This window comes from Carcharhinus amblyrhynchos, chromosome 31 (assembly GCF_965287045.1).
Source record: "Carcharhinus amblyrhynchos chromosome 31, sCarAmb.v2.hapA, whole genome shotgun sequence".
NCBI classification, from domain to species: Eukaryota; Metazoa; Chordata; class Chondrichthyes; order Carcharhiniformes; family Carcharhinidae; genus Carcharhinus; species Carcharhinus amblyrhynchos.
In genome coordinates this window covers 18,963,293-18,990,298 of record NC_137354.1, presented here as the reverse complement: position 1 = coordinate 18,990,298, position 27,006 = coordinate 18,963,293, and the positions used below count along the sequence as shown (strand labels likewise).

Genomic DNA, 27,006 nt, shown 5'->3' with positions numbered 1-27,006 from the left:
GTACCCATGGAGACATCAACCACCTGTCCAGGCTCATTTACCAGAACCCAGTCTAAGATAGTCCAACTCCAAGGGACTATCTACATATTATCCAAGAGTGTTTGAGGTAATGAGTGAACTCTGCCCAAGCCCCTAGAACTAAAGAAATCCCAGGCTATGTTGGGAGGAAGTTAAAAATCATCCAGCACAACTACCTTGTTTTTAAAACATCCTCCCCTAATCTGCTGATATCAGTTTGTCCACTTCACACTGGCTGTTGGGAGGTCTGAATCCAACCCCAGTGTGATTGCACTGCTCTTGTGCATAAAACTCAAGAACATGGCCCTATTGCATGATCCCATCAATGTGTCCTCCCTCCATTATAGTTGTGACATTCTCCCAAGTCAGTAAAGCATCCCCCTGTCACCCCATCTGAAGCATCCAAATCCTAGCACACTAAACTGCCAGTCCTTGCCTTTTTCATCCAAGTCTCAGTAGCAGCCACAATATCATTAGTTCCATGCAGCAAGCTTTAAGTTCATCTGCCTTACCTGGTCATATTCCTGGGTTAAAGCAAAACACACCTCAGACCACATGTCCTGGTTTGTACATCATTCTTTGTTTCATTTCTCAGCCTTACAAGACATTCACTGAGTTCTCCAGCCTCCATACTCTGACTTCTGCCTTGCACTCCCCCCCCCCCCCCCCCCCCCCCCCCCCACTTACTGCTTTCCCCCCCCTCCCCCTGCACCCACTTTAAACTTCCTGCATTGATTCCCATCCCCCTGCCACATTAGCTTAACCACCCCCCCCCCCCCCCCCCAAACCCAAATGCACTATAGACACTCCTTCAGAGATTGGTTCCAGTCTGGCCCATTATACAGACCATCTGGTTTGTATGGGTCCCAACTTCCCCAGAACTGTTCTAATGTCCCAGGAATTTGAATCCTTCTTAAGCCATGTATTCATCTCAGATACCCTGACATCCCCGAGTGGCTCCCTACTTTGATAGTAATCTCAGGATTGCTATCTTTGGAAGCAAATCTAGACCCTTCACCCCCAATACTGAAGCCTGTACTCATGGCTGGTACAAATTGTACAGGAAAGTGAGGTTTGGTGTCACTAGGCTTACATTCATGCGATGAAGTTACTGTGAAAATCCCCTAGTCACCACATTCTGGCATCTGTTCAGGTGCACTGAGGGAGATTTTAGCACAGCCAATGCACCTAACCAACATGTCTTTTGGACTGTGGGAGGAAACCCATGCAGACGTGGGGAGAATGTCTGCAGTGGCAGAAGTTGGGAATTGAACCTGGGTCCCTGGCACTGAGATAATGTGAACTATTGCCATCTCAGTGAGTACTAGGTAGAAATTAAACACTTAAATTCAGAAGTCAGTATTGACACAGGATGAATGAAAAAAAGCAATAATTTGAGGCAAATATTTTATTTTCACCCCCTCTGGGAACACAATTGGAAGGAGAGAGTTAGTACATATTTATAACTACACATGGAGAGAGAGGACAAAAATGGGTTGTTTAGACAAGCATCTAACACCCAAAACAGGTAGTTATTCTCAAGCAATTGTGCATTTTACAACTTGTTAACCCACAGATTGCATCAGTCAACCTCATCACCACAAATTGTAAAATTAGTTCTGTGCCATTCTACACAATGGGCTAATTTTGTTGAAAGGGTTCAGTCAACATTGAAATAGTGGACAACTGGGTTCAATAAATATTTCAAATGGGATATTATTCACATGACCAGTTTCTTTTAGAATACATGAGGCAAAAAGGAATGAAAAAAATCAATTTGCTGGGTAGGGCACCCACAAGACCAGTTTATACCTTGAAGTGAAATAAAATTGATCATGTAGGGGGAAACCATGATATTTTGACAAATTACACCAGCCAAATGCACAAAGCTGTGGACAATTTCAGAGGTTCCTCAGCAAGTTGGGGAAAGAAAGGAACAAATTGACAATTTTCACAGATCTCCAAAGTACTATGCATACTGAAGTGAAGGCTAGTGGAAGCCCAGAGCTTAGGCAAGAGGCTTATAACTTAAATGCCAAATACACATTTTGCATTTTGATCACAGGGATATAGGAAGATCCAACAGGAAGCCCTATCTATTGGATATATGATATTGACTATAGAGGATTATAGATTAACACTTGGTGCAAACAGATATTACAGCAAAATGTTTAATTATAGAACAAGTAGGTAGCTTGCATTATGACTCAAGTCAGATAAAGCCTTGGAAACTTGCTGCAGTAGCATGCTTTACAGATTTCTTTATACCTCGAGTGTCTGTCCTTTCCATTCAAAGCAAGAGGGGGGGGGGTCAGGGGAAACAATGAATGGAGACATGAAGAAGAACAGGATTCTAGAAGTACAAGTATCTTCATAATGGAACTGTCCATTTATTGCAAAATGTTATATTAAAGATTGTCAGCTGGTCATTTTAAAGCTATGTAGAAAGACATTAATATAGAAAACCATGATATTCAAAATCTTGTGGTCCATCACCAGGGTCAGAGAAAAAGCATCAATTATCACCAGCACAAAGCTTCACGAGAGTGTCTTTGTAATCCCCACCTGTGTCACCCTGTTAGGTAGAAATAAAAAAAAAAGGATTAAAAATGCAGGCTGGAATTTCTGGCTGGTCCCACCAGTAGTGCAACCCAGCCCATGTCACCTGCTGGTGTGGATGTTAATCCATTGACAGGACTGCAGAACCCTGTGACTAGCAAACAATGTGCCACCTCCTGCCAGTGGCAACATAGCTGGGAGGTCAGAAGTTTGCCCAAAGGTTGCCATTCACAGATTAGTTCTCTTGGATCCCAAGTCAGTTGTTGAGCACAATATGCTACTTTCTACCTATTACACTAATTTGTCAGTGTGGGAATGTTAGTCTGGCTGGCAGAGAGGATTGCATACAAAGTGTATCAACTCTGTCACACTTGCTTCCTCCAGGGAAGTGAAATCCCACCTGGGCATCACTCTTCATACCAAGCACAAACTTCATAAACCTTTTTGGAAGGGACCTGATGGTGCATTTGGAGACCATTCAGCCCACCAACTGATGGGATCTCTTACATAGGATCTATCCTTGTAACCCCATTAATCTACACATCTTTGGACTGTGGGAAGAAACCCAGACAGGCATGAGAACATGCAAACTCCAGAGACACCAGGGTGGGAATTGAACCTGGGTCCCTAGTGTTGTGGCAGTGCTAGCCATTGTGGCCCCTGATCATTAGTCCACTTCTTTAGAACAGAAGTAAGTCAAAAGGTGATAAAGGAATGTAAACAGGGTTGTGTGTAGTGGCACAGGGCTAATGTCACTGAACTTATAATCTATTGGTACAGCTGAATGCTCTGGGGACACTGCTAACCCCACCCAGCCACTTGAAATGCTATTATATTGCAAAGGGGACCTTGATGTGATTGTTGCAAAGCCTGTCTAGTTCACCAAATGTCCTTTAGGGAAGGAAATCTTGTGTTATTATTTTGGTCTAGCCAACAGGTGATGCCAGAGTCACAATGTGGTTAAGTGTCCTATTTGGTACAAGGGAAAGTGGCAAATTCTAACTGTGCCACTAATGCTCAAAGTGTAGGCTGCATTAATGATTGGAGAAAAACTGTTGTATTAGTTTACACTTTGGAAGCAAGGTGATGAATCATCAGGACCAATATATTTAGGGACACCCAGTCACAGTATCCAGAGTCCCAGATCAAGCACAGCTCCTGTTACCCAACTGCACAAGTACCCAATGAGAAGCACCTCACCCCCCTGCCCCCCCCCTTACTGTATCAAGAGTTTCCAATCAGAGGATAGTTTTATGTACAATATCGAAGCAGGGGGAGATTCTAAAGCCAAGGGTTATTTAACCATGGAGGATGAGGAAATCTGTGACATACCACAATTGAAGAATGGAGTGTCTCATCATACTTTTCTTTATAAACAGCTTTGATCTCTACCATGTCCACCTCAGATCGAGACACCATAACTCTGATTAGAGTGTTATCATCTGTTCCAGCACCCTGGATTAAAGAAAGATAAACCTTAGGATCAATGTTCCCCATCATGGCTTGGCACAACTTAGCCCAAAAATCAGTGTGAAATGAAGGTGGGTGTGCAGTGCACATGGCAACAGCAGAACTGTTATGTCTTGAGTAGAGCTCTCATTACCCCATGCTACTATATGCTGTTATTCAGAAACATTTACAGATCTCCATACTTGCACACTAGTTCCCAGTTAACTATATGATATTGTACTGTAGATGCCTTGGTATACTCAAGTGGCCCACTATAAAGTGACCTTGGGATTCCCATTTGCAGTGAAATAAATTCCATTCTGTACTGCCCCATGACACTGCCAGATCTTACCCAATGAGAAGAATCAATCCTGCCACTGTTAAGACCCCACCAGGTGGCAGTTGATATTGTACTATCAGGCAAGCCAGCCTCCAGGTCAACTGCAGGAAAATGAGCCTCAGGCATCAAGATGGCTGCCATCCTATCCTTGCACTCCCCTGGGTATCCAGCTCACTTGGAAGGGGAGGGGGGCTGGGTTCATGATCATTCTTGCACCCCACACATAGGACAATAAGATGATTAGGAAGAAATACTTGTATATTGCAAGTTTAATTGGCCACATTAGGAGATGCTGTACAAATAAAGTCCCAATATGCTTTATAAAAAAAGGCATGAAAACTGACAAGGACAATCAGGACAGGCTAAAGCTTCAGACTTTTACAGAAGGAGAGCAGGAGTTTAAAAGCAGCTGTAAGCATATTGGCCAGTGGAAGAGTAATGAGAATCTGTGGTGTGCAGAGACCAGAGGGTTGTCAGAAGTTAGACACAGATAAAGAATGAGAGCCTAGGGTATTGGCACACTGGAAGCCAATGTTGGACTGTGAATGCAGGGAGGATAAGAGCTCATTTCTCAAATCAGATGGTGCCACATGTGGGGGAAGAGCAATAATTGTGGTTAAATTGACAATGAAAAAAGTGTTGCAGTGGCAAAAGGAGGGTTTTGTAGATACCCAGCAAATGGCAAGCTGCAAAAAAAAAACACATTCTAATTGTTTGAAATAAAAACAAACACCTACCTTCATGGCACCATAAAGCCTCTCAGCAAAATAGGCTGGTGTATTCTTCACACATTTAACTGAGGAAAAGAATTATTATGGAATAATTCTTTATTAAATGGTAAACATTGTAATATTGTCTTGTATAATTGAAAGATTGTCCTTAGAGAGCATGACATTTCTATATTGCTTCCAAATGTTACACAAACAAGTCACCTGCAAAAACCACATCTAAAAAGTACCAATAAATTAAATAGGTCAAACCACTTTCTGGTTCACTGGCAACAAAGTGTGGGGAGATTCTAAAGCAAATTACACTAGTTAACTATGGAGGATGAGGAAATTTGTGATGGGATCTCTTGTTTAAAAAAAAAAATCAGAAGATTTGTGTAGCAGAGTAGATAGGAAGGACTTCCCCCTTGGTGGAGGATCCTGCTGCCCCCAAGCTGATACCAATGGGAGGGAGCAGAGAGCTGCCCTTTCCCTAACCCAAGAGTTAGAAGCATTTACATGGGTTCCCACTCCCTTCCAGTAAGTGGATACTCACTTTCCATCAGGGACCCATCTCCAATTCTTTTGGAATGCTCAAGCCATACCCCATTCAATACACAAACTGCAGCTTAGCCTGCAGACTTCCAGCCTTTAAAATCACAGCAGACCAGACCCTTCAGGAGTGTAACTGACTTACCAATGGCCAACATCACAGACTGCAGGCTGCCAGAGCACTCACTCCCAATGCTATCTTCAAGGTCAACGTCATTGTTCTTTTGGTATTCATCAAATACTGCATGAAACAAAGATTAGAATATTAAATGACAAACAAAATTGATGCTTCATTAGTGCGTTCACTGCTAACATTGGTGATCATAGAGTGTTTTATCTAAGTCAATAATTTTACAGGAAGATGAGAACTGGATGCTAGTGTTCCTCGATTATTGGCTGGGACTGTTAATTATATTTGTTAATTGGACAGAAAGTGTCAATCAGCCCAGTGTGCATCCTTTATTTGCCCATCATTCAATCCCTTTGAAGATTCAGTTTAATCTACTGGTCATTACCCATCAACAAGTGAGGGACGCTCCTTGAACAGAGAATAGCAATGAACTTCTCTTCATCTGTACCCCATGCATTTTCTCCTGCTTCATAGAGAGCCTTTTTATGGAAAGCAAAAAAAAAACAAACATTATATGCTCACTTATTCACAATGTAATAGCACAAGTATGATTTATTTTATTCAGTGTTATGGCTAATTGCCCATGAACAGTGAGATTTCATAGTTGGGAGTCACTTCTGTGACTCCAGAACTGAAACAGTCTAAAAATCATAGAACCCAATAGTGCAAAAGGAGGCTATTGAGCCCACACTGACTACAAACCCACCCGGCTCCTATCCCTGTAGGATCATTTATTTACCCTACTAATCCCCAACACTAGGGTAATTTACCATGGCCAGTCAACATGACCCACACATCTTTGGACTGTGGAGGAAATCCACAGATACAGGGAGAACCTGCAACTCTGCAGTGACCCAAGGCCAGAATTGAACATGGGTCCCTGGTGCTGAGAGGCAGCAATGCAGATTAGCCCAAGTAAAGACAGATTTCCCCCCCCAAAAAACATGGGCCCCCTTGAAGTGATTAGATTCATATTTCACCATCTGCCAGGGTGGGGTTTGAACCCAGGACCCCCAGAACATTACTTGATCTCTGGATGATCAATAATACCACTGTCTCCTCATGTTACTACACATCTACTAGATGCCATACCACTCATAGGAACACTAGAAAATTTGTTAGTTACAAGTAGGCTTGCATTACCACTGCAATGAAGTTACTATGAAAATCCCCTTGTTGCCACATTCCAGCACTGTTTGGGTACACTGAGGGAGAATTTAGCATGGCCAATGCATCTAACTAGTGCCTCTTGAGCTGTAGGAGCAAACTCAGACCCAAGCTGGAATTGAACTCAGGGGTCTGGCACCGTGAGGCAACAGTACTAATCACTCTGCTGTGAAGTCCAACTGACATCACAGGAAACCAAAGGTTAGTGGACTCAACCCCTCCCTGTGTTGTTTCTAGTGGGTTCTTGGATAGTCCAAAGGACTACACTGTGCAGACTCTGACTTCAGGAAGGACTAGTTTTTGGATTACGTGTGGGGCAATGAGAATCTCTTCCCCCTGCCACTAAACACCAGCTCTTGTCTCAATTCTAAATGGAGAAGTGATATTGATGGGAGGAAGATAAAAATTGAAACAGGAATGGAGGAGTTGTCACTCAATAATACTTATCTCACCTTTGCATCATCTTTTGCTTGTGATGGATCAGCACCCCCTTCATCACGGTTACCCTAAAAAAATTCAATATGAACTCAGACATCAATAACCCACTTGCTTTCAGACAACCAAAGGCAACTGGACCACCATTTTGCAGATTCTGGGCACCAGGCTGAGCTGGCATCAATACCATTAGCACTAACAAATGTTTGATTCTCTACTAAAGAGGCTGAAAAAGCAGTCTACACAAAAAAATTTGTGCAACATTGATTGTAACTGGGACATCAAGTAAACTGTATAAGGGCAAATCAGAAGAACAACAGCCCATTGCAGTGATAGCAACCTAGGCAAGTGGCCCAATCTGACTTGTTTATCAAACATGATAAATTAAATATTTATTGACTGAGTCCTGTGTCCAAACAACATGCAATTATAGTATCACAAAAACTACATGGACAAAATCAGCAGAATGTAGCAACACCACACAACTCAGGGTGCCCACTACTGGCCCACAGTATTGCAGAGTCCAACTTGTGGCATAGCTCTGCCTCGACTCCAGGTTTGATTCCCAGCTTGGTTCACTGCAGACTCTGCACAGGCATTCTCCAGGTGCACCTCCCACAGCCCAGAGATGTGCAAGTTAGGTGAATTGGTCATGCTGAAGTCACCCATTTGTCAGGGGGGGAAAATCAGCAGGGTAAAATATACATAAATGATAGGGACTAGGTGGAATTGTTGTTGGTGCAGGCTTGATGAGCCAAATGGCCTCCTTCTGCACCATAGGGATTCTACAATTTCTGAATAGAGAAAATGGCAACTAAAACGCCAACATAACATTGTATGTAACAAGTGTGTTAGCCCTCACTTCATATAGAAGGGACAGAATTCCAGGCAACATTAAGGGTTCCACAGGGAGAGGTTTGATGTTTTGTGTTCCCACATGGCCAAGGAATGTCAGAATTGGAATTCCTAAGCACTTTTCTAAGAGCCAAGAAAGGAAATTTGGGAAGAGATTATAACTTGTTATTCCCCACGGTTTTGTATCTGGAGCAAGAGACTCTTACTTATCCATCCCAAATCAATATAGTTTACCACAGGTACAAGAAAACCAAAGATTTATGGGACTCCTTTGGAAAGGAGAGTTAAGAGAACGATATTCTGCACTGAGGATTAATTCCTTTGGTTCTCATGATGTGGGAGTTTTAAAAAAAGCTTTTGAAGTTCCTTAGCCTTTGAAAGGATTAGAAAAGGGAAGCAAACTGCTGCTGGAATTTAAGAGGCCACATCAAAAGGTAAAAATCCAGGTTTTAAAACTTCATTTAAAGTCAAACATAAATAGCATTAAAAGTTGATTAACTAGCCTGCAGAAGTAGTAGAAACATGAAGGTTCCAAGTTTGACAAGACAACTAACTGCAGAGAATTGAAAAGGAAACACATTCTAATGTTGCAGCAGCACAGTTAAGCTTCATTTAAGTGTCAGCAGCAAAAACTCTAGAGATTGCAAATGGCTCTGATGGTCATTCCATGGCCTTGCTTCTCCCAAATCACTTCTCTGGCAATGCCCTGTCCCTGATATCTTGAGTCCATAAAGATCACATGCTGTTAACATTTTTAATTCATGTGGGACATAATGATCACTAGCGGGCCAATATTTATTGCCCATCCCTAGTTGCCTGAGGGTAGTTGAGTCAACCACATTGCCTGTAATCATATTTAGGCCAGAGCAGCCTTCTTCCTTCCTAAAGGAAGATTAGTGAACCAGATAGGTTTTTACTCAATGGTTTCATCAGTGGATTCTTAATTCCAGATTTTTTAAATTGGTATCAAATTCCACTATCTGCCATGTTGGGATTGGAACTTGGATCCCCAGAACATTAGCTGAGGTTCTGGATTAATAGTCTAACTAAGTGTTGAAGACTGGAAGGATCTTGGGGTCTGGATTCATTGGACTCAAATTTGGCTTCGCAGGAAGGGGATGTGGTTAAGGAGGCATATGGTGTACCAGCCTTCAAAATCAAGGAATTGAGTTTAGGAGTGGGAGATAATGCTGCAGCTATATAGGACCCTGGTCAGACCCCACTTGGAGTCCTGTGCTCAGTTCTGGTTGCATTACAGGAAGGACATGGAAGCCATAGAAAGGGTGCAGAGGAGATTTACAAGGATGTTGCCTGGATTGGGTGGCATGCCTTTGATAGGTTGAGAGAGCTCAATCTTTTCTCCTGGAGAGATGAAGGATGAGAGGGGACCTGATAGAGGGGTACATGAAGTATGATCAGGTGGACTGCGGCTTTTCCCCAGGGCTGAAATGGCTGCCACAAAAGGACACAGGTTTAAGGTGTGGGGAGTAGGTACAGAGGAGATGCCAGGGGTAAGTTTTTCCCCACTCAGTGGTGGGTGCGTGAAATTGGCTGCTGTTGGTGGTGGAGGCAAATTTGTTAGGTCTTAAGAGACTTCTGGATGAGTACATAGGACTTAGAATTGAGGGTTATAAGCAACTCTAGTAGGTAAAGATCAGTGCAACTTATGGGCCAAAGGGCCTTTTTGTACTGTAGTTTTTCTATGATTCTATAATAGCACTACTTCACCTCATGGAGGTTCACTGCCTAGGCCTGAATTCCCTACAAGATGTTCCTTAAACATCAGGCACTGCCTATGAGGCCTTACCTAAGGTCTTAGGCAATCACGTGTTGTGTCAAGGATACAAAAGGGCAAGTGCAAATAAACAGTATGACAAGATTTACCTGAACAAGGGAAACTAGAACCCTCTGGAAGTAACTGGATGTATCAGAGACAATATCATCTTCCAAATTGGAATCAAAGTCTAGGGAAAAAGCAGAAGAGGTTACAGAACAATGCAGATGATTTTATTCTGGAGGATCCACTAAAGAATGACATCTATTTAAAAAGGTGGTGGTAGAAAAATGGCAAGTTTGACACTCAAACTGGCTAAATAGAAATTCTTAAATCAATTAACTTGGGAAAGGAGAAGAACCTGAGAGTTGACCCCAGGCTACCAAACTATATGGATACTGTACAGTGGCTAGCACTACTGCTGCATAGTGCCAGGTCACTGTGGGTTTCCTCTGTCGAGAGATGTGCTGGTTAGGTGCATTGGTCATGTTAAATTCTCCCCTAGTGTACCCAGACGAGAGAGTGTGGCTCTTAAGGAAGCATTAAATCTTAACATTGAAGGCAGTCTACAACATTGCAGTCACAAGCTAACCATGGAGACCATCAGGATCTTATCTGCCCGATTCTCCCAGATTGGGATTACAGCAATATGCATGTGGACAATTACCAACAATTACACCCTAACTAAGGGATTTCTCCACAGTAACTTCATTGCAGTGTTAACTTAAGTCTACTTGCAACACCAAACTTAGATAATCACAGCCTTGAAAAAAAAAAGACAGCATCCAGAAGGGAAAAACCCCTCTTATGCTGCTACAACAGAACTGGGGAGAAACAAATGGTCAAAAAGGCAAGTTCAGTGAATGTTTCAGATAGCAGAGACAAAGCTAGAGAGGCAGTTCGATGCTTAAAAAACCAAAGCTTTTAGCTCAAATCCAAAGTTCATTAGGGTCCATTCAGGAAAAGATAACTCTCTCCCAGGTAAGCACAAACACCAGCAACATCTAGGGATTTTCCTTGGAGAAAGCTAGCTGGATAGAATTAATATCCAAAAAAGTCAGTACCTCAAAACTAGCAATAAATACAAAAAGGAGCAAAAAGCTGCAGACTTCTTTTTAAGAAACACTGGAACAGGGTCTGGCCCTTCATGGTGTTATTGACTAGAAAGAGACATGTTTACCAGCCTTCATGTCATATGAAGGTATGGACTCAAGTACTAACTGTCTCTAGTGTACTGATGGTGTGGCTAACAGTCTCCACTGGGGGAAAATGTCATTCCCACCACAATGTCAGCCTGCTAGCTGACTAACTTCCTAACAGGGTTATAGCAAGACCAGCAATCCAGATCACTGTGCAGTGGAGACAGCTAATGAGTGTGGAGGCAGGAATTAAGCTGGAGGGCTTGTTACAGGTTTAAAATTACATCATAGGGGATTTGAACAGCAAGCATAAAAACCTTCACATCTTAAATCACTCTTCTGCTGAGCCAGTTTCTTTTCAACTCATGCAAGTAACAGATAAGTTTAATGGTCTTAGTTTTCCTGTTTTATTTTGCAAATGCTGTACATAAAGACAGTACCACAACAGATCAATGTTCAGCAGCACAGCCTTTGTATTCAAGTACCTTCTTTATAAGCTGCCACAATTTGCTGGATTTCTGCATTATCACGAGATGCTAGAATTTCGACCAAGACATCCTCAGATGTTCCGGCACCCTGCAGAGAGAGCGAGTGTGATATCAATGTGCAGTCATACTCAGCACAAGACTCTGAAGTCTACATCATAAATATTAACCGGGCTTCACAGTAGGGGTGATGCACAGAGTTACATCCCAGTCTCAGATCTGATGGTTAATCAGAAAGTAGCTGCTTTGCCCAGCAAGTCCACACTGGTGTTAATCATAGAACCCCTACAGTGCAGAAAGAGGCCCTTCAGCCCATCGAGTCTGCACCAAACACAATCCCTATATATTTTACCCACTAAACCCTCTAACCTCCACTACCCTGGACACTAAGGGGCAATTTCTTAGTGCAGCCAATCAATCTAACCTGCACATCTTTGGACTGTGGGAGGAAACCCACAAGGAGAACGTACAAACTCCACACAGACAGGGTACTGAGCCGAGAATCGAACCCAGGTCCCTGGAGCTGTGAAGCAGCAGTGCTAACCACTGAACGGTAGCATTCTCCACACAAACCTTCTCTATCTAATAGAGATGCAGACCTTCCACCCTCCTGCTCACTCAGTAGGCCAGCAACCAGTCAGTGGTTCCCCTTGAAGGAAGGGGATTTTCCAAAGATATTTACTGCCCTACAAGAGGTACCTTTCTCCAGGTAGAGAAAGAATGAGTGCACACACATTTGTGAACCTGGCTATGTTATCAACTGTTGTGAACAGGAATTCAAAGTCACCCCAGATTTTCCAGCATTGTTTGTCTCTGGTTCTGGGCTGTGCTACACATTACATGCACACAGTTATAGGATACTATTAGTTACAAAGCTGTGACTAGCAGTAAGGTGCAAGCTTGCGGTTTACCTCCTCCCTGGGTATTTGAAGTCAGGATAGAGGGACGGATGCTTTGTTTTAAAAAGGGGGAACAAATGATGCCATGCAGTCAGGGACCTTCCCCTCAAATAGGGCAGCACAGTAGTTAGCACTGCTGCCTCACAGACCTGTGTTTGATTCCCAGCTTGGGTCACTGTGTGGAGGTTGTATGTTCTCCCAGTGTGTGGGTTGCCTCCCACAGTCCTGAGATGCAGAGTAGGTTGATTGGCCATGCTGAAGTGCTTGTAGAGACCGGCTCTCCAGTTATGTTACTGAATGGACCTGACCCACACCAAGCTTGTACATAGTCCTCCATCTTCCTGCTGGACACCTCCCATAAATGAATGATATGGTTGAGTTAAAAGCAAAAAAGTTTATGTTTAATCAAATCCCAGAGCACAATATATGTCCATCACTGGGATGGCACAGTGGTTAGCACTGCTGCCTCAGAGTGAGGGACCTGGGTTCAATTCCTGGCTTGTGTTGGCTGTTAAGTACACAATTTACTATGCCCAGTGTACCCAAACAGGTGCTGGAGTGTGCCAACTAGGGAATTTTTAAATAAGTACAGAGCTTCATTGCAGTAGAAATGCAAGCTAATTTGTGATACTAAAAGTTTAAAAGCTTTTCAATTACAAAAATGGAATCTTTATGCCATCTACTGGACTCATTTGGTAGAACATGCCAAGAGTATTTCCAGCAGGGGAGATGGAATAATTTGGGATTTTTTCAGAGACAAAGACAAAATAGCCAATGTCAAGAGGCAAGTCTGTCTGGAGAGTTTCATTCTGCCTGCATTGCAGAAAGTGTACACATGAACTGTTTCTCAGACCTTGGGCAGTCTGCATCTACTCAAAGCCTAGTTCCCACTAGTTTGGAAGAAGTCAACTACACATGGTACCAAGTTGTTGATGTGGTGAACCACTTGTGTGTCTTATCAACTAGTTTACCAGCTTTTCAAGAGCATGCAGCAAGTACAAATAAAACACTGACATGCTATGGAATACCAAGGTGGCCTTGATCTTTAAAAACCACCACCAAAATGAAATCATGCTAGTCCAGATTCCATGAGCAAATTAAAAACCTACCTTTTCTCAAAAGGAGGACATCCAGGCAGGAGAGAAAGCAGGACAAGGTGCCAAGAAGCAGGGGGTGATGCCAAGCTTGGGTTGTGAAAACCTGTAGTTGCAGCAGAGAGAAGACAGAGGGAGGCAAAGAGGCCCTGAGGAGGAGGAAGTGGAGTGAGCTGGAGCAGGAAGTGACGATAGGTGAGTCTCAGGATTATAAAGAGTGCCATATCATTAACTGCTGGTAGCCGGCTGCCAGTCTCCAGTACAATCCCAGTTACCTTCAAGGCATCGTGTAATTCCTTGGCATCATAACGAGCTGGAGGAAGGAGGAGCGCAACAATCAGGGACTCAAACTTTCCTGACAGCTCAGACTTCAGATCGTCAATCAGGTCCTAGGGCAGAGAATAAAAGTGTTTAGTTAGATCCAGCTCTTAGGATATCGGAGGGTGACAGAGGCAGGTTGTCTTGCATCCTTTAAAATAGGATGACACACCATAGCATTCAGGACTATGGGCCAAATGCTGGGATTAGGAGAGTTCAGGTGTTTCTAATGTATTGGTGCAGACCCAGTGGGCTGAAGGGCCTCTTCTGCATGGTATGATTCTACTTTGGCCTTTTGAGCCTGCTCCATCATTCACTTTGATAAACTTCAATATCCCATTCCTTCCTCCCCCAACTCTAAATATCCCTTTTGCTCCAAGAGCAATATCTAATTTCTTGAAAAAAAACAATATTTTGGCCTCAACTATATTGTGATAATGAATTCCATACATTAACCAGAGGGTGGTGAAAGAGATTTCTCCTCTTAAAAAGTTCTAAAAAGGCTTACCCCTTATTCTCAAGCTATATCCTAGTTCTGGGCTCCCCCATCATTGATAACATTCTTTGAATCTACCTGTCAGAATTTAGAGAGTGAGGAGATCTCAAACTTAACTCCAGCAAATATAATCCTAAATAACTTAAGACTCTCAACAGACCTGCCATCCCACAATTATATTAACACTGCAATGAAGTTACTGTGAAAATCCTCTAGTTGCCAAAGGTGGGGGGGGGTTAGGTTGATTGGCTATGCTAAAAAAAATTGCCCCTTTGTGTCCAGGGACACAGGTTAGAGGGATTAGTGTAGGGAATACAGGGGTAGGATTGTGTTCAGTGCAGACTTGATGGGCCAAAGGGCCTCTTTCTGCACTGTAGGGTTCTATGGTTGGCCACATTTTGGCACTTGCAGTGCTAATCATTGTAGCTTTGCAACCATACTGTTATTAGAAAATGTGGAAAGGTTAACTCCTAGTCAGAGCATTTATTCCCCTCCATTATAAACAAAGAGGAAAAAAGTCAAGTAGTTTATTAAGAGGTTGCAGGCTTAAAATGCTGTAACCATAGCACCAGGTACTACCTCAATTCTTCAAAATGTGAACAATATCAACCAAGAATTTCAGATGGAAATTTATCAAGCTAGTTGGAAAAAATCCACAGGAAACAAAATCAAGTTGGATTCAAATTATCTGCTACACTGTGGCCCATGGGTTTGCTTATCTGCTTACTCAGAATTACAGCTATTTAACCTTCACTCCCTCATCCAATTCTTCCAGGTCAAATGGTGGGCTTCAATGTCATTTGTAGACAAAATTTCATGAAGTCAGCATATGCTTGCTGATTTATTCTTTAGACTCTGCTCTGTGTAAAACCCCAGGCTTAACAGGGATAGATTACTGATTTGTGGCCCTTTGTAAGGGAGAGAGTGTGTGTATGCAACCTGTACAAGAATGTATACCAGGATCTAATCACTTCCCATTGGCCTGTCTACATACTGTGGTATGCCAGTGGGCTAGTCTTCTTATACCTGCTGCACTATTCCCTAAAGCACTTCATAAATAGACAAGGAGGCAGCATTAGGACGTGTGACCAAATGCTTGCCAAAGAGGTAGGTTTTTTTTTAAAAAAGGCAATGACTAGTACTGGCTTGATAAAGTGCAGGAGTTTGGGGGCGGGGGGGCAGGAAAAACAGGATGGTAGGGTTGGAGAAGGTTACAAATGGAGTGCCAAGGGGGAATGTGAACATGAGAATTTATCACTCAAGTTTTTGATGGAGCAGGGACCAATATAGATCAGTGAGTACAGCAGTGTTGGGGGAAAGCAGGATTTGAGACAGGTTGTAGAGCTTTGGATGAGCACCAGTTTACAAAAGATGGAAGGTTGCCCTGGAATTGACAATTCCAAAAGCATGAATGAGAACCTACACAAAGTGTAACCCATTTGACTGCAGGGGTATCAGTGAAACACACTCCTGCCATCTACAAAATGGGAACATTGCACTCAGGAACAGGAATTTATGAACTCTCATCTTTGACCCTTTATCTCCAAGCAGCATTGGAGATCCAGTGGTCAGCACTGCTGCCTCACAGCAACAAGGACCCAGGTTCAATTCCAGCCTTGGGTCACTGTCTGCTTGGAGTTTGCATATTGTGTGTGTTTGTGGTGGTTTCACCCAACATGCATGCAGGTTAGGTTGCTTGGCCATGATAAGTTGCAGTTTAGTGTCAGGGGGATTAGCAGAGTAAATGTGGGATTGTCAGCCCAGTGGGCTGACTGGCCTCTTTTTGCTCTGTAGGGTTGCAATGATGCTAAGCTCCTATCACCCAATTCCTCAGTTTTGTCCAGACCTAGCTTGGCACACATTCCAACAGGGCATAATGTAATTTGGACCAAAAACCAAAGCCAATGGTTGTGCAGATGCATAGCAAGGTTGACACATTCATTTTGTAATGTCAGTGTATAAAGCATTGAGAGAGTGTGGTTAGACAAGACTTACTTTTCCAATTACAGTTTTGTAAGCACGAATTATCTGCTGCCGTTGGTCATTACTGCGCTGTGTCAGTATATCCAAGATAACATCTTCATCAGTTCCTGTAAACAGGAAGTGAGATCTTAAAACATACACTAAACATGGAAACATCAATGTGGGATTTTCCAAACTTGTCCAAGACAGAACAGGACAACTAATGAGGGTGGGATAGGTAGAGGTGTGAAATATCCTTTAGTAAACCCAACGATGGTCGATTTTGCAAAGAGTTCATTGGATGTGGGCAGTGGTAGAGGCAACATTTATTACCCATCCCTCAACTGCCCTTGAACCAGGCCATTTTAATTGTAGAACACATGGCTCTGGAGTCACATGTAGGCCAGGTAAGGACAGTCTCCTTCCCTGTGAAGGAGATGAATTTTTACAGCTAGTTGTTTCATGGTAATTTGACCTTTTGTATGGAATTCAAAATCCACTTGGATTTGAACCCAGGTCCCTGGAGCATTGGTGGTGACTCTGGCAGATATATACATCTGGGTCTCTGGATCATCACTGCCACCACCTCCCTTGTAATGAATGCCCAATTTAAAATGCAAATTCTTACTCCTTCTGAGATCACCAAGATATTTGAAATCTCAAAACATCCTGTCTTGTAAATGCCACATGCCAACTTTCAATGCACTGGGGCCTAACCATTTTCAGGTTTGAAAAAAGTAGCAAATTTGGCATTCAATTAACTGGAACTAAAAGGCATTTTTAAAATCAATTAAGGACTCATCAATTGGCCCTTTAAAAAGGAAAAAAAAATCAAAGCAACTCACTCTAGCCTCAGGTTAATGTGGTTACAAGAGATTAGTGTTTTTTCCTCCCCAGACATTTACCATCACCTTTAGGGACCAGTCAAGTTCCCAGATTAGAATGCAGGTCCAAAAAAAAAACAGAACATCTGTTTGCCATTGTGTTTTTAACCTCAGCATCACTTTTCCACCAGCAGTCATTGACTGTGGGGAGGCAGGAGGAAGGGACTAGTTGGCCTGATGGGAATGAGTGCTCTGTTGACCAAAATGCATGAGGAGCTGCCAATGGCACCAAATTGTCTACAGCATCACCAGGTCATTCCTGAACAGGATTGGTATTAATACAGGGGCCAGGATTCTCCCCAAGATAATTCAAGTACCAGATTTGTGTAAAAACTGTAGTAAACCCTATTTTTTTTTTCTCCCCCAATCAGGATTTTCAAAAATGAATCTCCCAAACTCTACGTGTGAATCATAAAAAAGCCAGCAGGCAGGGCCTATTCCTGCTGGAGAGACTGGCAGTGTAGGGCTGAGTGGGCCACTATGCATGCACAATCTGTTAGAAACAGTGACCCCACATTGCTGGCTGGGAGAAGTTACTCCCGAAGTGTTTCAAGTAACACAAAGAGAAAAGGAGAAAAATAATTTTATGCTACATCTGGCCTGGTGTTGGCAACAGATGCTGTCCCTCACAGAACAAAGTCAAATCAATTTGCATTTTGCTTGAGAGCACACAGATGGGAATAGAGGGGTAATAACCTAAACAAATTCTTCTATTTAAAATATGATAACATTGTTCTGAAGAATGCATTGGCTGAAATCAATCATTTGCAAGCTACTGAACTCAAACCAAGGCAGCAGCAAGAGCTACAATTGGGAGGAGATTTTGAATGCAGGAAGGGAAAAGAAAAATCAGCTTGGTTTAGTTCCTGATTATGACCCCATGATGCCTATAAAACAAACGTGGGCAGAACCAGGCAGACTGATTTGTCTGTACCTCCCACAAGTAACAGCTTGGCTAATGGCACTATGTTCTTACGTGGACTCGTGCCTGAATAATTACTCACTTGGGCAAGATCCCATCCTTTAATCATACCATTCTTAATATAGAAGAAATCCTAGATTAGGCCCAATGATCTGGATAGAATAGACAATGTTTCCACTGTGGAATTGTCCAAAACTAGTGACTGTAAAACACTGGAATAATAGAGAATTTTTTTTTGTTACCCAGCAAGTACAGAGTGATGGAGACAATTATCAGGGACATTGGGGAGGGAGAGATTTGTCAGTAAGGTGTTTTGAAACAGAGGTGGTTCTGGGACCAAAACCAAGCTTGACTGTGCTGTGCTGAGGCTCCCTCATTGAATGTTTTCAGACAAAGATAGATTTTAATAGTAAAAGAATTAAGGGTTATGATGAACAGGTGGGTAAGTGGAGCCAAGTCCACAAAAAGATTAACCAAGATCTTATTGAACAGCAGACTCAGCTCAAGGGGCCAGACAGCCAAGTCAATGTTCTTATGCAAAGTTGATAAGAAAAAAGTTTTAAATCTTGATTTTACCAAATCCTTTCATGGCTTTGTGAAGAGTCTCAGCATCTTGACTGGCATCAAAATCAGGATAGTCATGGATTGTGCCACTGGTCCTTCTCTACAGGTACAGAATGGCAATTAGCTCAGAATATTGGTTATTTCAATACCACATTAAGATTTTGTAATAACAATTTCAGACAAAGATACACTTTACAACCATGAAGGGACCAACACCCCTCATCCTAACTTTGTAAGAATGTTACAAGATATCAGTTATGGGGAAATTACAGTAAATCTTTACCATCCTGACAACACTAATGTTTAAATATTGAGAGAAAATCAGACTGGTGATTAAAACCTCCCAAAAATCACAACATGTTTGAAGTAGCAAAGGAGATTCCCTGAATGCAGTTAAAAGATGAGCAAGTTCTTCTGGTAGTGGTGAACCACCTTGAAAAGCTGTAGCCCATGTGGCATAGGTATACCTAGTGTCTCCTGTGGTCTTTTGACTGGCTTGCTAGGATTTAAGTGATATGGAGGGCCTGGACTGGGTTAAAAGGATGGCAGATTTCCTTCCCTAGACATTAGTGATCCAAACCCAGGGTGTTCCAGTCCATTACCACAATGCTGCTCCCATAACACTTCAGCAAAGATTCCAAGGACCCTGGGCACCACTACACGTTTCACACAATCCTCTCCCCATCCATTAAGAAAATGGGGGTGTAAAACTATTTCTGCACTGCAGTAGTACCAATCATATCAATTTACTGAGAAATATTTACATAGGACATCCCCTGCCTCCCAAGCATGAACTCCATAGCATTATGTTACTTTGGTCTGAATTGTAGTAAAATCTAAGCACCAAGCCACATTAAGAAACATTAGGACAAAGGACCAGAAGCTTGGGCATTTTTGAGAAGATGGATAAGCAGAGGTTTAGGGAAAGAACTCCAGAGTTTGGGGTCAAAACAGCTGAAGGCACCATTACCAGTGGTAGAGTTAATACACGAGACTTGTAAGGAGCACACGTTGCCAGGAAGAAGTCCCTCCAGAGATGAGTCAAGACCACATAGCCACTACCCAACCCCTCATAGCCAATATGTTTTGGGAGTGGGCCCTGTGTGAATGGTTAGAGAACAGTTCCCTAATACTGGCATCAAGTGTATGTTTATTATACAGAGGCCACAGGGTGGCTAGCATGGAAAATTATTCCAAAAATAGTAACTAGGAATTCAAGTGTGATCCAATTTTTTTTAAAAAAGCAAGGCCATCAGATCCCAATGTGCATTATGGAACAAGGCATTTTGGTTACAAATCAGATCATTCAATCCATGCCTTCTTTATATGGGAGTCACTGGCTGGGGCCAACATTTGTTGCTCATCCCTAATCACTCAAACTCAGTGGCAGGCCAAGCCATTAAAGGGGCAGTTAACAGTCCAATCCAGAGTTACATGTAGGCCAGATTTCCTTACCCAACCATTGAAGTCATTAGGCTTTCAGCACAATCCTACACCAAGCACAGCCACCCCACCCAACCAGCACATCTTTGGACTATGGAAGGAAGCCCATGCAGACAGTCACACAAGGCCAGAATTGAATGTGGGTCCCTGGCACTGAGGCAGCAATGCTAACTACTGCCATCCTAATGGAACACTGTTTCATGGTCATTATTGGATTAAATTCCAGATGTGATCTCAATTTCACCATCTGCTGTGGTGGAAACAAACATTACAGCACAGGAACAGACCCTTCAGCCCCTCCAAGCCTGCACTAACTTAACTAAAACCCACCTATGCTTCCAGGGACCATATCCTCTATCCCCATCTCATGTACTTGTCAAGACACCTCTTAGAAGTCACTACTGTATCCACTTCCACTACCTTCCCCAGCAATGAGTTCCAGGCACCCACCACTCTTAAAATCTGTCTCATACATGTCTTTTAAAAACCTTGCCCCTCGCACCTTAAACCTGTGCCCCCTAGTAATTGACTTCCATCCTGGGAAAAAGCTTCTGGCTATTCACTGTGTCCATGCCTCAACCTTGTAGACTTCTATCAGGTCTCCCTCAACCTCTCACTCCAGTGAGAACAAATCAAGTTTCTCTAACTTCTCACAGCAACATCCTGGTAAATCTTTTCTGTATCCTCTCCAAAGCTTCCACAGCCTTCTGGTAGTGTGACGACCAGAGTGGAACACTATATTCCAAGTGCAGTCTCACTAAAGTTCTATAAAGCTGTAACATGACTTGCCAATTTTAAACTCAGTGCCCTGGCCAATGAAGGCAAGCATGCTGTATGCCTTCTTAACTATCCTCTCCACCTGCATTGCTACTTTCAGTGACCTGTACACCCAAATCCCTTTGCCTAGCAATACTCTTAGGAAATTGACAGTAAATGACAAAACCTTTATGTATATTGACCTTCCAAAATGCATTAACTCACATTTTTCCAGATTAAACTCCATCTGCCATCTCTGCCCAAGTTTCCAACTGATCTATATCCTCTGATGGTCCTCATTGCTATCCCCAAATCCACCAACTTTGTATATACACATATAAACACAAAAAGGTCCCATCACTGATCCCTGAGGAACATCACCTGTCACAGCCCTCCATTCAGAAATGCACCATTCCACTGCTACCCTCTTTGGCCAAGCCAGTTTTGGGATTTGAACCCATGTCCCCAGACCATTATCCTGGGTCAAGTGCAGGTGACAATACCACCACCTCTTACACTATCCCACATCAAAATACTGCAAATTTCTTAGCCAGAACAGCTTGGTGATCTGGACAACTAAAAACTTGAAGCTCTCGACCCTTTCTACTTTGCCCCCAGTGATGTAGACAGGGGCATGTTCTCCTGTCATTCCTGAAAGGAATGACAATCTCCTTTGTTTTGTTGACATTGAAGGAGAGATTATTGTTGCTGCACCAGTTCAGAATCTCCATCTCATTTGAGGACATTGTTTGAGATCTGACCCACTACAGTGGTGTTGTCAGCAAACTTGAGAATCAAATTGGAGGAAGGGAAATTTGGCCACAGTCAGTCATAGGTGTAGAGTACAGTACAGGGCCAAGAACACAGCCTTGTGGGGCACTGGTGATGAGGATTATTGTGGAGGAGGTGTTGTTGCTTATCCTTAAGAGCTTGTGATCTGTGAATTAGGAAGTTCAGGATCCAGAGGGAGGTGCTGAGGCCCAGGCCACTGAGTTTCATGGCAATAAGTGTTGAAGGCTGAGCTGCAGTTAATAATAGAAATCTGACATCAGTGTCCTTGTTAAGCTGGCCAACCCTGCAATCTGCCACACATCTTTGCTTGGCATCCTCAGGATTACACACACCACTGACTTGAGGCTAAACTGTTTGCTACAAGTCACCACTTATTTTTGAACACATTACTTCCTTAGTAACAGAGTGATGGTAGTGAGAGGTTAATTTGCATGCATTATATTTGCATGTAGACTGTTAAAGCAGTTAGCAATATGAAAATAGCTTGCAATTAGTCTTCTCACAGGATGTGGGGGTCACTAGCCAGGCCAGCATTTATTGCCCATCCCTAACTGCCCTCAGACAGGGTCTTCTTGAATGCTGTGGCACTGGGAGGGAAATCCAGGATTTGGTCCCAGTGATGGTGAAGGAACAGGATATATTCCAAGTCAGGATGGGAACAGCTTGGTGATGGTCCCAGGTTGTCCTTAAATTTTTTACTCCCCATCCCCTTGAAAAGTTACAAAGCAAATGCTAAAAATGGACCAGGCAAACCTGAACCCATTCCCTACCTGTTCCAAAAACCAAATTCAAAATCCAGTTCAGTTCAAGAGACAAACAAGATATTATAGAGGTATTTACATCCCAGTAAAGTCTTAGTCAAAAAAAAAAAGACATTATCTGCTCTTGTCCATTATGGTGGTAAAGGTTTTGGAGGACACTGGCCTTGGTCAAGGGTTGGCCAGAGCTCAAAATGTTGTTAAAGTTAAATATGTAATCACCATATACAACCTAGGAACAGAGAGGGTCAATAGAAGACAAGCATGAATATCCTCTTTCATTTCTCCTGCAGGAGGCAATGGTCTTCGAACTTACACTCTTGCTACAAAGCTTGAATTATAATTCTATGTAGCTAGCTGTCCACTCACTGCCTGCTTTGTACACATGCTGTGTACACTGTCTGGGATGGGGAGGGCTGCTGTTTAAGCATTGATCACCACCCTTGGGTCCTTTTTAAATGGATGGATGGGGTTAAAAATGCAGAAGCTGCTGACAGCTAGAGGAAAACCAGCAGTGCCCTGAACAGCATATTCAGACATTGATGCAGTGTTTAAACTGCAATAAAGTCGTTAATATTCAGCAGGCAGATCACAGTTTGTCTCAGACTAATAATCACCAAATATAAACTGTCACACAGACAGAGCAAGACAAAAAAAATCAGAACTGGAACTATTTAATATTGTGATTATTAACCCCTCCCCCACCATTGTAGCCTGTGCCACACCCAGGCAAACAGCATCTGCATTTCCCCCTGATTCACTGCCTTGTGATCCAACAAGCTGCTCTGAATCACAAGACTGCAATTCAAGACTAGACAGTGTCAAAACCACTGCTGTATCACTAAACCCAGTTTACTACTGGATAGCGAGTCTCATGGTGAGAAGGTGCCAAGTGTACTACAGTGCTTGTAGAGGCCAAGCTCATGGGCACTAAAATTAACATGATTACTCAACTGCTACATCCAAAGCAACATTCAATGTAATATCTTACTCATTACAATTCCCCTTACTGCTGTGTACCACACTACTCACACCTTGGCTGAGGGTGGCCAAACAAGTCACAACCTTTGTTTGACAGTACATTTACAGTCAAATATTTGCTTTATTGTCACATGTATTGGGAAGCAGTGACAAGTATTGCATCTTGCACACAATATAAAGCATAGTGTTTATAAAGAGAGCAGAATGTAGTTTAAGAGTCAGAATAAAGTCTTGACCAGAGAATAAGTGTAGAAGAGAATTAGAAGATATGATGGGCACAGCTTGCAAGAAGATGCCACACTAGCACAACCTCAGATACAAAATTCATCTGCCCAACTTGCTCACCTCAACACCAGCCTGGATTTTAAACACCACCTACCCCCCTCCCACCCAATTCAATTCTGGTCTCTTGGCTCAGTTTAAAACCACCATTACTTAGATGCCCAGCATGAATAAGCTTGGTCACAAGTTGGTTTTGTCCCCAGCCCCCAACAAACAATGATTTCAATTTTTAGTTCCGTCTGTACAGCATTGGGTATCAGCCTGGCAGCTTTGCCAGACTATAGCGAGTAGGAAGAAAGCTTCTCCAGAACCAGGTGTGCTAGTATGAACATGGGCTGAATGGCCTCTAGGTGTGCCATTATGACTATCACAAGGTCATCAGTGGTGTTGGCTCCCTGATGATAGTTGGTACTCAGTGCATTTACATAATTGTTTATAGATGGGATTTTCCAGCCACATGTCCCAAGACTGGACAATTCTGCCCAATGTCAATGGACTTTTGCAAGGTCCATATCCTGCCTGCTACAGTTCCTGTGGTGGGTGGGATGGATGGAAAAATTCCATGGTGTCTGTATGTAGCAAGACTTGGAGGAGAACACTTATGTGGCAAGTAACAATTACATAGTTAGCAACCACCCAAAAATCAACATACTTGTAGGTTTCAGGTCAATTGTGACCCTACCGAGAGAGACTAGGACTCCCCAGTAACTCTTCCCCCATCTAACATAAAGGTAGAAGTCTGGAGAATATATCCTATCTGCAATGAGATAAGACAGGAAGCCCATTAGGCAGGATAAAGCACCCCACCCACATTCATTCACTCTCTCCAGTGCATAGTGGGAGCACCAGACCATCTGCAACTCACTGCAGAATCACTATCACAGTGTAGCAGACATGGTGAACACCATCAAATCAGAGTTACCTCCAAATCTCTCAATGCAGGCCTGGAAATATCACTGTTCCTCACAGGAACAAAAAGCAATGTGGATACATCTACACCTTAAATCACATGAACCAGTACAAAAGGGAGGGATGACAGATGCAGGATTTGGTAACAGCACCAATTCCTAGCACATAAACTTTGACATTTTAGGGTACCCAAAGCAATTAATTACTCTTCAAGCTCCCTCATCACCTGCTACATAGACTAGTTCTTGTAGATGGGATTTTCTTTATCGCCACAGATATTTGCTACTTTCTAGACAAAGATAGAAACCATTTGACATTGGCTATGCCCAGTATTTTGATTTTGCTGCCCTTGTTTGAGGAATGACTCAATTTAGAATAGCAAACACCACAATGGATGTTTAATATTCCCAGCTCAGCACAAGAGACTGAGTAGAAATCTGATGAGCAGTTAGCACAGAGAGAGAAGCTTAATAATGCAGAGGCTCAGGCTAATGTTCTGGGGACAGAGTTCAAAACTCAGTGGCTGATGGAATTGAAATTAGAATAATACAAACTAGAATATCAAGATAACGTAAGTAATGGTGACCATAAAACATTGCAACATCCACATAAAGAATCTGACACCCTTACCTACATGTTACACCAAGTCCACAGCAATGTGGTTGATTTTTGCCTTCCAAAATGGCCTAGCAAGCCACTCAGAAGGCCAACTGGCCCAACTAAATGCCTAGATCCCATGAAAGAACAAAGCAATTTGAAGTTATTGGTAAAATAAAATTAAAGTTAGTGATGGTAAGTCAATTAGCAAGTATCTGTTACTAGCATCAAGGACTTAAATGCAAGTTTCTTTATTTCAAAAGGTAGAAACTATTTAATTTGAACTTCTCACTGGAAATCAGTTTAGCCAATTTTAAAAGTTTGTACATCTTTCTAAATAAGCAAATCACCTCAGCTTACTAACAACTCAGCCAATCATCAAACCCAGCTGTTGTAGCAGTATAGGAGTTAAGGGTTTGTTTAATTGCCCAGAACAATGGAAGTTATCTATCCAGTGGGTTGATTAGGAATCAATTTACCTCCATATTGTCCTAGGGAAAATGCTTAAAGTGGGAAGAATCCAAACTGTTTTCTACCAGTGAAATTAGATATATTAAAATGCATCAGAAATAGGTAGCCTGCCTACAGATGTTTATAGGCCATATCCCTGTTAATTCTGGTCTTGTGCTAATGATCTCTCCTTGCAGCAAGGGCTGAGGTTGCATAGCAACACTGCTAACCAGATGAGGCCCTTCAGCCCATTCCCCAGTCATTATGATCCAGACTGAGCTTCCCACAGCCTCCATGTTCCTGTCTTTACAAGATGATTCCCTCAATGGCCAGAAAGAAATGCCTCTGTCCTGAATATCCTCAGTGAGTGACCATTCCCAGCTCTCTGGGGCTGGAGAGAATTCCAAAGACAAACCTGAATAAGCTGATGCTAATAAAGTATTTTGAGGAAAAACATCTTCTATAAATTACTACTTGGCAGCATTCATTGTAGAATGCTACAGTACAAATATTTAATTCACTTGCACTCAAAACATTGACTCAAGTAGTCATCAACAATAAATATATTTATTCATTCATTCACAGACATCACTGACTGACCATCCTTAAGAGGGCAGTTGAGTTAACCACATTACTGTGCCTCTGGAGTCAGATGTAGACCAGACCAGGACAGCAGATTTCCTTCCCTAAAGAGGTATTTGTAAATGAGATAAGTTTGTCCAATAATGGTTTCAAGTTATCAATAGAGTTTTTAAATAATTGAATTCAAATTCCACTGTCTGCCATGGCAAGAATCAAACCCAAGTCATTAGCTGAGTTTCTCAATTAATATTTTGCCAATAAGCCATCACCTCCCCAATAAATGATCCATTCTGTTTAAATGCTGGGACTAGTTTGTGTTGGCAGTTGTAGCATTCTATTCCATAACACTGAATAACACTAACACACACAGCTAGCTGCTACACTAGTATTTGCAGCTGAATCATTGTGCAGTGTGCCTACTGCATATAAGCAGCCTTGTGACAGATGAATTACAGATTCCACTTACCACGCCTTTGGCTGCCATGGTTCAGTCAGAGATCTTTTTTTTCCCAGCAATTAAAAGAAAAACACAAATAATTTAATGTAGCTTTTTCAGTTGCCGTTAAGTAAGTCAAGATTGTTTTCTCCCTCCCCACAGAAACCAAGATATTAAATCAGTCCCTGGCACAGACAAACCTGCTTCAGAGGAGACTGTTCAGAAGAAATGAAATGCAGTCTGTACAACCCACACAAGCCAGGAAAAAAAG

General features: G+C 42.5%; 1 protein-coding gene across 1 annotated transcript; it reads right to left on the bottom strand.

Moving 5' to 3' along the window:
* Positions 1 to 1,477: 1,477 nt before the first annotated feature.
* LOC145360450 (annexin A5-like) lies at positions 1,478 to 27,006 on the bottom strand. Its single transcript, XM_080215667.1, has 13 exons — positions 26,936 to 27,006; positions 26,766 to 26,799; positions 18,762 to 18,849; positions 16,413 to 16,507; positions 13,879 to 13,992; positions 11,611 to 11,701; positions 10,097 to 10,176; positions 7,375 to 7,428; positions 6,141 to 6,234; positions 5,771 to 5,866; positions 5,104 to 5,162; positions 3,910 to 4,032; positions 1,478 to 2,593 (listed from the first exon to the last, which is right to left on the bottom strand). Exons 2-13 carry the CDS (start codon positions 26,781 to 26,783, stop codon positions 2,534 to 2,536), a joined length of 972 nt encoding a protein of 323 aa, XP_080071793.1. The 5' UTR covers positions 26,784 to 26,799; positions 26,936 to 27,006; the 3' UTR covers positions 1,478 to 2,533.

Excerpts from the sequence above, each read along its gene's own strand:
- LOC145360450 (XM_080215667.1), bottom strand. Across the intron at positions 16,508-18,761 it reads CAAAGCCATGAAAGGATTTG|GAACTGATGAAGATGTTATC; the intron begins GTAAAATCAAGA and ends TCCTGTTTACAG. Across the intron at positions 6,235-7,374 it reads AAGCAAAAGATGATGCAAAG|GCTCTCTATGAAGCAGGAGA; the intron begins GTGAGATAAGTA and ends TTCCATAAAAAG.